We start from the raw sequence: 15545 nt of genomic DNA, 5'->3' as shown, positions 1-15545 counted from the left end.
CTGTGAATTTTCCCTAGGGCCCCAATAGACTAGATGTAATGAACCGCTGATCTGTACCACAAGTCATCCTTGCGGGGGTTGTCGGAACTATATGCGCAGTCGCACTAAGGACAGATGTGCTCAGAGGCATGCCCCGTAACATGTATGGAGCGGTCTATCGCGGCAGGAATAAATTGTACAAAGTCCATGTAAGTTACGATAATACTTTGATAAGTATGATAAGTGTGTTTCTAATGTAAGGTATGTTGCTGCGTTTGTATTGTGAGCTATCTGAAAACCTTTTATTCTTTACTTACGTTACTTACTTATGTGCTATTTTTTAGCTAGACATGTGTGTCATGCAAGCTAGCAGCACCCCATGAGAAACGGGCCAAAGTGTTTAAGTGTTTACCGGAGTTTGCACCCTTGGCAAGCGGACTGAGGTATGTGATGAGAGGTGATCTGTTGCTATATTTTATTTAACTGAACTGTATAACCCCTTGATGCTGTTTGAAGTAACCCCTTTTGTTTTATTTAATCTGTGACTGTATATGTCAAAATTACTTGTTTGAACTTACCTGAATTGACTTAAGCTCATTGTTGTTATTACTCATTGTTATAGTTCAAAAGGACTGTACGGTTATCAATTTTTTTCTTATTTTATAGTTTTCACGGTGCTCAATGTCCAGAGAATGAGCCGTATGTGGTGAGGAAATAAATGGCTGCACCCGTTAGAGACTCTTCTGTCGTTCTTGATGCCAAGGGCTGCTACAGTGAAAACTCATCGCTGCCTTGCAGCCATCTACACTCGTCTTATTCTTTCGTCGAACTGTGAGTAAAGGAGTGTATCGCATCACCCAGAGACTGCTGGATCAGTAAAGGACTCAAAAGATGGACATTATAAATACAATGTCATGCACATCTGCATCTTGTAAGCTGTGTGAGCAAATGATCTTCAACATGGCAGTCTAAAGTAATGCAAGAAAGAAAGACCTCTTCTGTATTTAACACAGTAGCATGTAAACTTGTGATGCTGAATATCCCACATTTCTTGCATCAGAATGTCTAAGACTGAATCTGGGCTTTATGCTATCAGTTGTACTTCTGTAAAAACTTAAGTGGCAAATTGTCTGATTTGAGGGCATCATCAATATTATTATGTGTTAAATTATTTGGGTTTCGTTGCCAGTCTGTGAGGTTAAAGGTGTAAATATCTAAGTTGAGTGTTAATAAGTCTGAAACCACCACTCAACCCATTTAAGTTCAGATATATACACTTAAAAGGGCAGGTGCAACAAGCCAAAAATAAAATTAATAATATGTTGTCCCCCGTTGAAGAAATAGACAAATCTACAGAGGCACAACAGGCCAGGTCCAGCTCCAGAGAGCGAAGACTAACAGAAAAGGGGCAGGAGATGCATGAACAGGAAGCCAAGAAAAATGAAAGGTCATTTAGCAAGGCATATGAGTCCTGGAAGGAGTTAGCAAGAGGAGTTAGAACAAAGCTGAAAGGTTTCTGCTCAAACGAAGACCTTGTTAGAACACAAACAGACATTAAGGCTAAAGAAGCATTAGTGCATGAACTGTATGAGCCTATCCGACGTAATCATACTTCTACTCCAGATGTTGTCAAGAAAATGGATGCATGTGTTGCCCTAACAACAGAAATTTGTGATCTCATTAGTAAACGACTAGAAGATATAGATAAGATTTTTAATGACAGGCTCGAGAAGGAGCGTGTAAGGATGATATTAAGTAAGGAGGAGTATGGATCTGTTTTTGGGAAAACTGAAACAGAAACAGTTATTTCAGAGCATTCAAAGGGCTCAGATTCATACTCCAGAGCCACCTCTACGACTTCTAGCAAACGTGTGGATGCCGAAGCTGACCTTGCAGCTAAACTAGAACAGGCGAAGGCAATGCAACGAATACATGAACAGCAAGCCAAGTTGAGTAGCCTAGAGCATGAGTGGAAAATCAAGGAAGCACAAATGATGGCAGAAATGACAGCAAAGCTAGAGGAAGAGAGAACTAAACTGCAACAGCTACAGGCAGAAAATGAGGTAAAAGTAGCAGCAGCCAGAGTGAGAGCTTACAACAACTACGACGGATTGGAAAGCCTTAAGTATGAACCAGATGACAAATCACAACTTGATAGCCAAATCATTGAATCTCAGAATCCATTGAATCCACAGGCTGAATCATTTCGACCTCAGTGTGCACCACCTGAGATTTTGCAAAAGCAACAGGAGGTCAGCTTAACACAGGAGCTTGCAAGCTTGTTTGTCTCCAACCGTCTGCCTGCACCTGAACCCACAGTGTTCACTGGTAACCCTTTAAAGTTTATAGACTGGAAAATATCCTTCATGGCATTGATTGGCCACAAACCCCTCCCCGCAGGTGAAAAAATGTTGTACTTGAAAAGTTATCTTGCAGGTGAGGCACGGAAAGCGGTTGAAGGATTCTTCTATCGAAACTCAGAAGATGCATATCAGGGTGCCTGGGAGATTCTTCAGGAGAGGTATGGAAGTTCATTTGTCGTCCAAAAGGCTTTCAGGGATAAACTGATGAAATGGCCAAAAATAGCTCCCAATGACCCAGTAGCCCTCAGAGAGTTTTCAGATTTCCTTCAAAGTTGCACCGAGGCCATCCCTCATGTTAAAGGGCTGGCAATTCTAAATGATTGCGAAGAAAATCATAAACTTCTCAAAAAACTGCCCGAATGGCTGGTACGCAGATGGGGTCGCGTTGTTGTGGATGAACTAGACAGATGTCAAGAGTATCCACCATTTGCTCATTTCACCAGATTTCTACAAAGGGAAGCTAGAATAGCCTGCAACCCCATTGCTTCTCCCTTCTTATTAACCAGTAAAGTAACAGACGAAAGGCTTCCTAAGAGAACCAAGGCACTCAGCACCAATGCTCAAGCTAAGCACTCTGCAGGTAAACCAGGGACCTTAATTTCAAAGCCAAGACCACCATGCTTCGTCTGCAACGATGAAACACACGGTGTCGCAAAGTGCCCAACCTTTGCCACAAGGCTTCCTGATGAAAAGAGAGCTTTCATTCGTGAAAACCGTCTTTGCTTCGGCTGTTTAAGAAAGGGTCACACTAGTAAAGAATGCAAAAGAAGGCACACATGCACTAAATGTGGTCGAAATCATCCAACTTGCTTGCACATAGAGAGAATTGAGGGAGCCAGTGAAATGTTAAACAGTGACTCACCATCTGCAGGAAATGAGACAAAGGAAGTCCACAATGTCATGTCACACACATTGACAAGATACTCCTCAGCTACGTCTAGCATTGTTCCAGTTTTTGTGTCATTGGCAGAAGACCCCCACAGTGAGATTCTCACATATGCTCTGCTCGACACACAGAGCGATTCAACTTTCATCTTGGGAGATCTGGTCTCTGCACTAGACGTGAAGACTCAGCCTGTGCAATTAAAGCTCAGTACAATGACAGCAGTAGACACAGTCATAGCTAGTAAAGTGGCTTGTGGATTGCAAGTTCGTGGGCTCCATAGTGAGTCGCATGTTCAGCTACGCCAGGCATACACAAGGGATTTCATCCCAGTCGATAAGTCTCACATTCCTACAAAGGACACCGCACTTCAGTGGCCACATCTGAGGCAATTGGCAAACAAGCTGCAGCCACTTCAAGACTGTGAAGTGGGATTGCTGATTGGCTATGATTGCCCATCAGCACTGGCCCCTCTAGAAGTCATTGTAGGGTCAGAAAACCATCCATTCGCTCAAAGAACCGTGCTTGGCTGGAGCATCATAGGATCAGCAAATCCATATCTTGATAGAAAGGAACATCAGAGCTTTGCGCACAGAGTGGCAGTAAAGGAAATGCCATTGCCTCCGGTCAATGATGTGTTAAAGGTCCTAGAAATGGATTTCAGTGAAAGAAACTATCAAGATAAATATGTTTCTCAAGATGATGTTCATTTTGTAAAACTCCTCGGCAGCACGATCACAAAAAGGAAGGATGGACACTATGAGATGCCACTTCCTTTCAAGGGCAGCTCTCCACCCATGCTGCCAAACAACAAGCGACTGGCTGAAGCTCGTTTGCAACACCTCAAGAGGAAGTTAAGGTCCAACAGGCAGTACCATGACCATTACACAGCATTCATGGAGGAAACCATCAGCAAAGGTGTTGCAGAACCAGCCCCCCCGGCACAGGCGGGAGAGACAATTTGGTACATCCCACATCATGGGGTGTACCATCCTAGGAAACCAGATAAACTTAGGGTGGTCTTCGACTGTTCAGCCAAGTTTCTGGGCATCTCTCTGAATGACACCTTATTGACTGGCCCTGATCTGATAAACTCTCTAGTAGGAGTTCTCTGCCGCTTTAGGAGGGAAGCAGTAGCCATCACCTGCGACATTGAAAAAATGTTCCATCAGTTCTATGTCCCACCCAACATGCGGAACTACCTGAGGTTCCTATGGTGGAAGGGCGGTCAGCTGGAAACAGAACCCCAAGAGTATCGAATGGCGGTGCACCTTTTCGGTGCTGGTTCCTCTCCAGGGTGTGCCAATTTCGGCCTTAAATATCTTGCACAGCAATGCGAAGCCGATTATCCTTCGGCGGCTGCTTTCATTGAAAAGAACTTTTACGTTGATGATGGACTAACTAGCGTCCCATCAGTCAGAGAAGCTACAGACCTGATTATCAATGCACAACAGCTGTGTAAGACTGGTGGTTTACACTTGCACAAATTTAACTCGAACAAGGTGGAGGCGCTATGTGGTGTTGCGCCTTCAGAAAGGGCAGTAACCACTGGACCTCTCAACCTTAGCCTGGATTCAACAGCGGAGGGTCACGTACTTGGAATTCAGTGGTCAATAGAAAGTGACACCTTCAGCTTCAACATTGACAAAAGGGATCAACCCTCAACTCGTCGAGGTATCCTGTCTGCAGTTTCCTCCCTCTACGACCCTCTTGGTCTTGTAGCTCCCTTTATCCTGAGTGGTAAATGTATTCTCCAGGAGCTGTGTCGCATGGGCATAGGTTGGGATGATCAGCTCCCCGATAGCCTACATGCACGGTGGGAGCAATGGAAAAGGGATCTACACAGGCTAAAGGAAATAGCGATACCCAGATGCTACCATCCTCCAGATTTTGGCAACATAGTGAGGGTGGAACTGCATCACTTTTCAGATGCTAGTAACATAGGTTATGGTGCATGTTCCTACCTCAGATACAAGAATGGAAAGGATGAAGTACACTGTAGCCTTGTGTTAGCCAAAGCAAGAGTTGCACCAACAAAGCTCATGAGCATCCCAAGGCTGGAGCTTTCGGCTGCAGTAATCTCCGCAAGGCTAAGCGTCATGTTAAAAACAGAGCTCGGCATGCAGATTGACGAGGAATTCTTTTGGACTGATTCCCAAGTTGTATTGGCCTACATCAACAATGAGGCACGGCGATTCCATGTGTTTGTCGCAAATCGTGTTCAGCTAATCCGAGAAACCACAGACCCTGCTCAGTGGCACTATGTGGATACGGCAGAAAACCCAGCTGACCACACTTCGAGAGGTCTATGTGCAGGGGACATTCTGTCAACGAACTGGTTATCAGGTCCTAAATTTCTATGGAAACCTGAGATACACCCAACACTACATTTTTCACCAGATTTGCTAGTTTGTGACCCTGAAGTTAAATCGGTGAAAACCTTTGCCACCCATGCCAATGAGCAAAATGACATTCTGAACCGTCTAAGCCGCTTTTCCAGCTGGACAACGCTCATTAGAGTAGTTGCAAGAATTAAGAGACTAGGCATGAAGGCAGATCGTGTCAGCAGCATTGTGACGGTAGAGGAAAGGAGAAAAGCTTGTGAGCTAGTAATCGGTCTGGTTCAGCAACAAGCCTTTTTGCAAGACATAAAGATACTTCAGAAGGGCAACTCTCTTCCATGCTCTAGCCCCCTAAGCTGTCTTGATCCCATCTTAGATGAAGGACTACTTCGTGTCGGTGGAAGACTGACAAAGGCAACGCTCAGTCGAGAACTAAAACACCCGGTTATCCTTCCAAAGGAAAGTCACATTACAAGACTAATACTGTCTCATTACCATGCCACCATCTGCCATCAGGGTCGCAGTCAAACCCTAGCAGAACTCAGAGCAAATGGGTTTTGGGTGCTTGGGGGAAGCAAAGCAGTTGCCAAGTTAATACATAAATGTGTGCAATGTCGAAAACTTCGGCGCCCCACCGAGGAGCAACGCATGGCAGAGCTCCCGAAAGAAAGGACTGAAGCCTCTGCTCCTTTCTCGTACTCTGGTATGGATTGCTTTGGTCCATTTTCCACCAAGCGGGGCCGTAAGGAGTACAAAAGGTATGGGCTTATCTTTACATGCCTGTCTTCACGTGCTGTCCATATCGAGATGCTGGAAGACCTATCAACAGATGCATTCATCAATGCCCTTAGATGCTTCATCAGCCTCAGAGGAGCTGTTTGCCAACTCTGCTGTGACCAAGGCACAAACTTTGTAGGAGCCAGAAATGAGTTCAGAGAGGCTCTCAAACAATGTGACATGCAGGCACTGGAGGCTTTCCTGGCAGACAAACAGTGTGAGTTTGTTTTCAATGCTCCTTCTGCAAGTCATGCTGGTGGCATCTGGGAACGCCAAATTAGGACCATTCGTAATGTGCTAAATGCCACTACCGCTCAGTGTGCAGGAAGACTAGACGATGCCTCTCTTAGAACTTTGTTTTATGAGGCCATGGCTATTGTAAATAGCCGCCCCTTGACTGTGGGCAGTATCTGTGACCCAAAGGCACCTGAACCTCTTACTCCGAACCATCTTATACTGATGAAGTCCAAAGTTGCTCTACCACCACCTGGGAAATTTGTGAGAGAAGACTTGTATGCAGCGAAGAGGTGGCGTAGAGTACAATACTTAACTGAGCAGTTCTGGGGTAGGTGGAAAAGAGAATACCTCATGAATGTCTCCACAAGACAGAAGTGGCACAAAACCCGCCGTAATCTAAAAGTGAATGACATTGTTATCATCAAGGAAGATATGTTACCAAGGTGTCAGTGGCAACTGGGGCGTATCGTTGAAACTATCGAAGGCGATGATGGTTTAGTCCGTCGGGTCAAGGTTCAAGTAGGGGTCCAAAGTCAGACCAAGAAACAGGACCGTGCTTTCAAGCCCCCCATTATCGAGCGGCCTATTCAAAAACTGGTGGTTCTTGTTGAAAGAGAATAATAACAACTATATTATTATCTGAGAGGAACTGACATAAACAATGTAACAGTCCAGGTGGAACCTGCTCTATGATGTTTGTACACCTGTATATTGGTTGAAGTGGTTTCATTTTGTTGTTGTTCAAATCATGTATGATTAGCTAGTTTGTAATTCATAGCATGATTGGTGGGAGTGTAATGAACCGCTGATCTGTACCACAAGTCATCCTTGCGGGGGTTGTCGGAACTATATGCGCAGTCGCACTAAGGACAGATGTGCTCAGAGGCATGCCCCGTAACATGTATGGAGCGGTCTATCGCGGCAGGAATAAATTGTACAAAGTCCATGTAAGTTACGATAATACTTTGATAAGTATGATAAGTGTGTTTCTAATGTAAGGTATGTTGCTGCGTTTGTATTGTGAGCTATCTGAAAACCTTTTATTCTTTACTTACGTTACTTACTTATGTGCTATTTTTTAGCTAGACATGTGTGTCATGCAAGCTAGCAGCACCCCATGAGAAACGGGCCAAAGTGTTTAAGTGTTTACCGGAGTTTGCACCCTTGGCAAGCGGACTGAGGTATGTGATGAGAGGTGATCTGTTGCTATATTTTATTTAACTGAACTGTATAACCCCTTGATGCTGTTTGAAGTAACCCCTTTTGTTTTATTTAATCTGTGACTGTATATGTCAAAATTACTTGTTTGAACTTACCTGAATTGACTTAAGCTCATTGTTGTTATTACTCATTGTTATAGTTCAAAAGGACTGTACGGTTATCAATTTTTTTCTTATTTTATAGTTTTCACGGTGCTCAATGTCCAGAGAATGAGCCGTATGTGGTGAGGAAATAAATGGCTGCACCCGTTAGAGACTCTTCTGTCGTTCTTGATGCCAAGGGCTGCTACACTAGACAATAGGCCCCACTAATCTCGCGCACATGTTCAGATTAGGAAATTCAAAATTAGAAATGGTCATAATTTAATCCTGCCTTTACTTCATCACTAGGTAGAAAAATATATGAGCACAAAAGGAACAGGTAGTTTCAAGTATGTTTGATTTATTTCCAAAAAAAATAGCGTAACCACAAAACATGGTACAAAGATACAGTAACGCCGGTGATATGGCTGAATAGTTTGTGTTTTTCTTCTTTTGTAATGAAACTGTGAAGGCTGCATAAACAGATGGGACGATAAACTCTGAAAACCATCACGTCCTACATGATATATATTCTTTAAAAAGCCCTTAAAAGACACAGAGCCTGTCCGAACAACAACAACAACAACAACGTCCATTTCATTTTCAGAAAAACATGTCACCACAAACAGAGAACAGGCCACTTGGGGGGTTTTGTGCACCAGTAACAACACATCGAAGAAAAAAAAAAGAGAAAAACTCAGTCACATTAGAATTAAAGTTAGAAAAAGTATACTTATGTTCAGTACATACAGTATATAAAACAACATGTCATGTAGGTATTTACAGGAAAACGTAACGCCACCACACTTACACAGTTACACTTTTAATAAAAATAATAATTTACATTACACGAGACAAAAGTGTTAAACCAGAAGTCAATGAACATACGACAAAACAGAGGAAACGTCACATTTTTAAATTAAAACAAAACAAAAAATCTCAGGTAACTCATTTGAGCTCACTGTGCAAATTCTTTCCATTTAATCTGTCACGAGGAGACGACACATGCACATTGCCAAGTAATGCCTTTAGCCTCGCTGTCCACATCTGTCAGAAAGTCTATATTTGATGACGAGTGCATACGTTAGCGCTAAGTGCAAACAAATTGCTTTTTAATGTTGTGCATTAAAAATCTCTGAGTTTTTGGCGGTTCATACGTTTATGTAAGCAGCAATAACTTTTTCCTTGTAGTAAAATATGATAGAAATTCTTTTACAAGCTTTTTTTTTTTAATGTTTTTTTTTTTAAGTCAAAAACTGAACCCACAGTTTGATTGGCCAGTGATATTGCTTTGATCTATGTACATCTAGAACAGGATAACATGTCCTTGGTAGTGCAGTCCCCTAAAACCTCAGCTTATGTTTACTTTATCCCTGTCAGGGGGGTGGGAGTGTGGCACGCTGACAGCAGAGGCAAATTTGGTCACCCGATTCCAACTGAAGCTCACCTGTGGAGTGATGACAGGTTGCTAAGTAACAGGCAGATAGGTGGATGGAGAGTATCCATCCTCCACTACCAGGCACTTAATTCACTGTTTGGTCCCCAAAATTAAAGACATCTAAAAGTTGGATAAAGCGGCTGTCGCGTCTGCCCTCGACCGCCCGACGCTGCCTCTGATGTCGTGTTTACTTCACGCATCAGAGATGCAGTTCTGGATCTTGTCTATCCACACTTGAGCGCTGGAAGCATCTGAGGCACAGAAGTTGTAGACTCTCTTGCTGGTCTTCAGCTAAAGGGCAAATGGGTGGACGGACAAAAGGTTAAATGGCAGCAAAAAGGGCAAGAATGTCACAAATTTTCATCCCAATTTAACACACATTTTAAACATGTTTACAGAATTCCTGCTGGATTGTTGGGGATCAAATACTTATTTCGCTTGATGATGTGCAAATCGATGCATTACTTTTATGTAAGGTGTTTTTTTTCTGGATAGAAAATGGACGGATGGACCAGCTTCCTTCACAAGTGACCAAACTTTCCTGAAATTCACAATGGGATCAAAAAGCTATTTCCCTCACTGTACGTTCCTACCCTCACCTGGTCTCAATCTCTGAGTAGCGACCGAAAGAATAATACTGTAGATGGCGTACCTCTCCCTTAGTGACAGCGGTAGGAGCTCAGTCATTCAGGAGGGAATCAGACTAAAGCCTCTAGCACATGCTGCAGTGCAGGCAGCGAACTCACGTCAAGTATAAAAGTTTTTAGGTTTTTTTTTCCTATAAAACATTTTGGGAAAATACCGACACCCATAATGCAACACTCTATGCAAGACCATATTAATCCAATTGTATAATATAAAAACAACTTCCAGATAAAATATAATATGTAGACCAGTGAATAAATGTGTACTCACGTCAAAGAAAGCCTTTTCACTGATGTGCTTTGGAGCTCCTATAGTGGGCGCGGCCGTCATCACGGACTCCACCTCTGCTAGATCGATGTGGCCTCTGCAGTTCGTGTCCTCCCCGGTGTCGTAGTACCTCATCTGCAAAGACGAGATTGTTAAACCTGCAACCGGTCACTCAAACTACAGCAGGGTAGTGCAGCCTTCTCACCTGGTGTTTTGTAATGTCCAACACGAACCAGCGAGGCTTCCAACCTTTCAGCAGTGCTCCACGTTTATACAGGACGCCCTCATAAGACCTACAAAAATAACAGTTGTAAGTTTGGATGTTATGTGTCGACACTTTTAACCTCACATTAGTCTTAAAAGCAGAAATCACAAGAACTCTGGTATTTTGTTAATTGTGATTTTAACTGATTCCACATGCGGTTATAAATCAGAGTCCCAAGGAGAACAGCTGACAGAGGTAGTCATGAAATTTTGGATGAAGTCTGCATTAGCCAAAACTCCTGGTTCCAACTCCGCACATATCTCCGACAGAAGTAGCACACGCTGCTTCACAAAAAGCCGCAACTAAACAGTTGGCACCCTTTCTCCTCATCCTCGTTGTCATCTGTTCATGAATTTGCTATCTTCCACTACACATGAACCTATAAATGAAACCATATGCTGACTTAAGTGTCCTCCACGTTTATGTGATGTGTAGTTAGTGGATACGGTTCATTCAGGGGAGTCACCAGGGCACCAGGGAACATGACACCTGAAGCCTTGCAGTGAAAATTCAGTGTTTTATTTATGATTTTCACTGTTTTTGTGTCTGACTTCCTGTCCGCCTGACGCAGCTTCCATCAAAAATAGTCGTTGTGCATATTTTTAGCAAAGCAGAGTAAAGAGGACTTTATGCTCGAGCAGTGGGAGAGCGACCTCTTCCTCTGCAGTGAGCTCTGATGTCAGATGGAGGCAATGTTCAAATATGTGCTACAAACGGTCTGTGGCCCACTGTTGCTCGTGTTGTTGTCGGTCTAACAGCCAACCATGTAGGAGGGCTGTGTTAAAAACAATGAATGGTGTCACTGCAGCCACTGTCGTGTTTTATTTTTTGATAGTTGTTTTGTTTTTGCGGTTCTCCCGTTCCCGGTGAACTCTGCTATTCTGCTGTGTTCGGCACTAGCTTCCAGCGACGCGCAGTCAGGATCTCGGGCGGGCGAAAACCCCTCTCCACCCTCTGTCCTGCTAAAAAGTGGACAAATTTGTGGGACCACGAGACATCAGAGTAATGTAGGCCATGTTTTGTGATTTGGATGCAATGAGAAGGTGATGAAACATGGAAAATGCTCACTGATAAGTAATATCTGGTTTCTGATTTACTTGCTTCATCTGTTAAAACTTTAGCCTGTCCGAACATTATTTGAATCGGAAGGAGCACGTATTAAACTGAAAATATACTCATTTTTTTAAACATAAAGTAGATTTTAATGACCGTGTGTCCACCTCAGGAAATGATCCAGATATTGGAGCCAAAAAACTGTACTTTAACCTCACAGTAATTGTAAACTTACACACCCAGAGTTTAATAGAGTACAGACAATTCTCACAAAACATGACACACAGCGTACCAGAGCGCTGACTCATTTTCCAAAACTGGATTGGCCCCTCGGCAACAGCTTGTCAGCGAAACAAATGTGGACTTCTAATTTGTTCCGGAAATCAGGAAGTTCACGACCCACCTGTTCTCCTCGCTCTTGGGGGTGAACTGGTTGTAAAGTGTTGCGGCGCGGCGGTTGATCCCATTGGCTGTGGCGGTGCTGTGGTCCTCTACCAGAGCGCTGTCTGGCAGGTGCAGCATGGAGCGCCGCTGGAAGGCCTGCAGGTTAGGTGTGGAAATGAGGCCTGAGATGGACAGCGAATCCTTACAGAGCTACACACGAACAAAAAAGAAAAGAAATATTTAGACAATTAAACAAATGCAAAGCATATGACTGCCCTTCCATGTTCAATCATAACATGTCATAAAGACTCCTCCAGCACGCACATTTCCCTCTTGCTTGAGGTCCTCCTGAATGCTCATTCTGACTCTTTCCAGAGTTGTCTGCCATTTTTCCGGGGCCTGGTTAAGCTCGCTTTCTAACCTCTCGATGTCCTGCAGCACAAAGAAGAGCCGAGTAAAGTTACCCACAAAATGACAAAGAACAAACATTTTAAACAAAAGCTGGGGTCTCTTACAGTGAGAAGCTTGGTGATGGCGTCCGGCTGGGCGCGGCTCACGCTGCTGTAACACGGCCAGACAATCCTCCTCTTGCTGTTGGAGATGGTGTGCAGCTCCTCCGAGCTCTCCACCCTCACAGCCATCGTCCTCCAGTCGTAACACGGCCCAGTCGACAGGGTCTCCTCTGTGAAGAAGTCCCATTTATTCATGCTGAGGATGCTGATAGAAGGCTTCAGGATCACCTGAAACACAGACATCGCATGGTTTTAAGGAGAATTTAATCGAATTCTTTAATCTAATTCAGTTTTATTTGTATAGTTCGTCTATAGGGTTGGCTACTAATCGAAGGAATTGGTTGTTTTATTCCAGTCCAGCATGCCAAAGCACACCAAGGTGCATTGATTGGACTGTGAGCGTGTGAATGTTAGGTTAGAAAAGCACTCAGTAAGTACAGCCACCAGTGCTACCCTTCAGCCTCCCAGCTGATGTAACTATGGTATGAATTCAAAAATTCTAGGTAATTTCAGAAAACCTCAAGCTAAAGGTCACTGAGATTTCAACTTATCTGAGATCAAGTTATTGTCTTCATAAACTTGGGTGTCTGCACCAGCAGCTCGCCTGTTGTTGCGACAACAATTCCCCATCAGCCTTTCATGTTTTTTTAAGAGGTTCTAGAAATTATCAGTAGAGTTTGCTTCCCTCTGTTCCAGAGTTTGTGGGCATAAACTAGGGCTACGTCCACACTAGCCCGGATAGATTTGAAAACCGAGTTTTCGTCTGAAAACGTTCCGCGTCCACACTAGTGTTTTAAGTCGTTTTCACAGAGCGTCCACATTAAACGACCGAAAACGCTTATTCCAGTCCTGCGCATGCGCAAAAGCGAGTGAGAATTAAAGAATTTGAAGAAAAGCTATCTGGAGCATGTACAAACTCATATTAATCTTCTTTAGGGCTGTCAAAATTGACAGCAATCAAAACAACTGCTGTATAATGCCCTCCGCTATCTTTGTTTAATTGGCCACATGACTGCATCACATGACTAAAATGCGTCATCGTTTTAGAAAGTCTGCGTTTTCGAGTGTCCACACTGCAACGGCACAGCTCCGTATTGAAATGTATGCGTTTTCGAGAGCGTTTCCACAATGTGTAATGACTGTCTCCTTGGTGCTTTCCTATGATGATACTCAACTTGAGATCAAAATCAGCAAATGATAAACAAAATAATCTGACTGTTCAGTCTCTGTAGTTAATAAGTGTCAACTCCAAACTCACGTTGGCCACTGTAACCAAATTCTTGGTCATATATTAGGTCGTTTCCAAGATTTATATTAAAAAAATGTCTGAAACAAATTCTTTGCTGGACTTCATCTCATCTGGTCCGGCTGTGAACAGCCAAACAGCCAACCTTTGGTCCGACGAGAAAAACAAAGAAATGTTTTCACCCTGATTCACTTTGTTTCGGACAGACTTTCAGACCAAGCACAGGAAGCGGACCAAAAGCTGAAAACCAGGTCATCAGACTGGTTATCCGCATTAAAACGACACATGATGTTCACTTCGGCAACAATGTGGGTGAAGACCTATTAGGTGTGTGCAAGTTTTACTAAAATCTGACCGATACTCGAACAGGAGGAGTAGCTTCTTGGAAAACTGTCTGGAAAAGGAAGTAGCACAGCTTGAATGAAGACCCATTGTGTACAAATTTAATTAAATTTTGACCAATCCTCTGTGAGGAGGAGCGTCTTTTCACGACACCCCATTCCAGGTGTAGATGCTATGAATGTTTCTTTATAAACAGAGTATCTTTAAAATGTTTTAGTCATTGAGATGATGACAAATCACCATAACATCCACACCCAGACTCTAACCTGTCGCTGTCAATGAGAGCAGGATGGAGGTACATAGTGTAACCACCTGTGGAGTCCCTCAGCCTCCTGGTAGATACACAGATGGTATGAATTTCAAACTCTTATGTCGGGTCATTCTCGACTTAGTGCATTCACAAACTTGGGTGTTGATGTGGGTCGCTAATTTCATCTGCCCGCCTACCTGGCAGATTGACGACAATACCCCATGAGCCTTAAATAAAACACAGCTAAACTAAACATATTTTAGGTGCGAAAATCAGCCTTCATCAGCGAAAATGTTGGACCATGAAGCTTTCTTGGTGTCTACTGACTGCAGTCCAGGCTTCAGGCAGTTGTGATATTAAAATAATCCTTTCACGTTGGCGCCTTGAACTAGCGATGGTGATGGCAAAAACGTTCCACTTTCCGCAGATGAAATGAACTCAGTGTTTTAGCCTCAAACTCTGACAATAAATCATTCAGCTCAGAGGAGCCAAAACATCCAAGTGTAGCACGTTTGAGCGTTGCGTACTTTAAAAATAAAATATCATTGTAAACATGTTTGATCAGTGCACAGGCTACAAGATAGGACAGGTGAACGATTTGCCGTGAGTACTCAGGATTTGGCTGGAACATTTGTTTTCAGTCAGCTACACGGCAGAATTTTATTATTAATGCTGTTCAACCTTGAAACACTAATCCTCATCTTATTTTTGTATATTTATGTTTGCATGTGGTGTAACCACAGACCTACAGATGACGAGGATTTCTTTGGTGAGAAGATCTGATCCAGTTCTCAGTGTGTCACATCATTTACAGGAACTTTGTTTTTCTATCAGTCTCTGAAGAAAATATAAACTAAAGGTCAACAATACCATAGTTACTGATTAAAGTTTTGCTTACATGTGACAGTAGCTTTCCAACATTTTCCATCATTCCATTAAGGGAACAAGGCCCCAGTCACAGGACTACAGACTCGTCTACAAGCATCTGGTTGCTGAGAAAATGCTGGGAAAACGATTCTAAAGCACCAGACATGCAGCCCTGCAGCCCCTTAGCAACCGAATGTCACCAGGGAAAAACATGTATTCCACAAACAGCTGGCAAAAACCTCCTTGTGATTAGTTTGGCTTCTTGCACCCTGCTGCCATCTTAGTTTGCACAAAGTGACGGACTTGTCTACAAACACCGTCCCCAGCTGCTCTCCGACCTGAAACTGTGACACAAACCAGGAATGGAGACCATTTGACTTCAAAGTAAAAACAT

The 15545-nt window shown here is 43.3% G+C and overlaps 1 protein-coding gene across 2 annotated transcripts in view; it reads right to left on the bottom strand.

Annotated features, from left to right (window-relative positions):
- Positions 1–8235: 8235 nt before the first annotated feature.
- sbf2 (SET binding factor 2) overlaps positions 8236–15545 on the bottom strand; it is a 103868-nt gene continuing 96558 nt past the window's right edge. For both annotated transcript variants that reach the window (XM_006780170.3, XM_006780171.3), the window contains 6 exons: positions 12450–12674; positions 12259–12366; positions 11954–12144; positions 10438–10525; positions 10236–10367; positions 8236–9611 (listed from right to left, as the gene is read on the bottom strand). In XM_006780170.3, the coding sequence (XP_006780233.2) occupies positions 9513–9611; positions 10236–10367; positions 10438–10525; positions 11954–12144; positions 12259–12366; positions 12450–12674 (843 nt within the window). In that variant the 3' untranslated portion in view covers positions 8236–9512. The remainder of the gene's footprint in view (positions 9612–10235; positions 10368–10437; positions 10526–11953; positions 12145–12258; positions 12367–12449; positions 12675–15545) is intronic.

The sequence above is a fragment of the Neolamprologus brichardi genome, chromosome 1 (genome assembly GCF_056152115.1).
Source record: "Neolamprologus brichardi isolate AB-2024 chromosome 1, ASM5615211v1, whole genome shotgun sequence".
NCBI classification, from domain to species: Eukaryota; Metazoa; Chordata; class Actinopteri; order Cichliformes; family Cichlidae; genus Neolamprologus; species Neolamprologus brichardi.
This window is presented reverse-complemented; position numbering and strand designations above follow the sequence as displayed.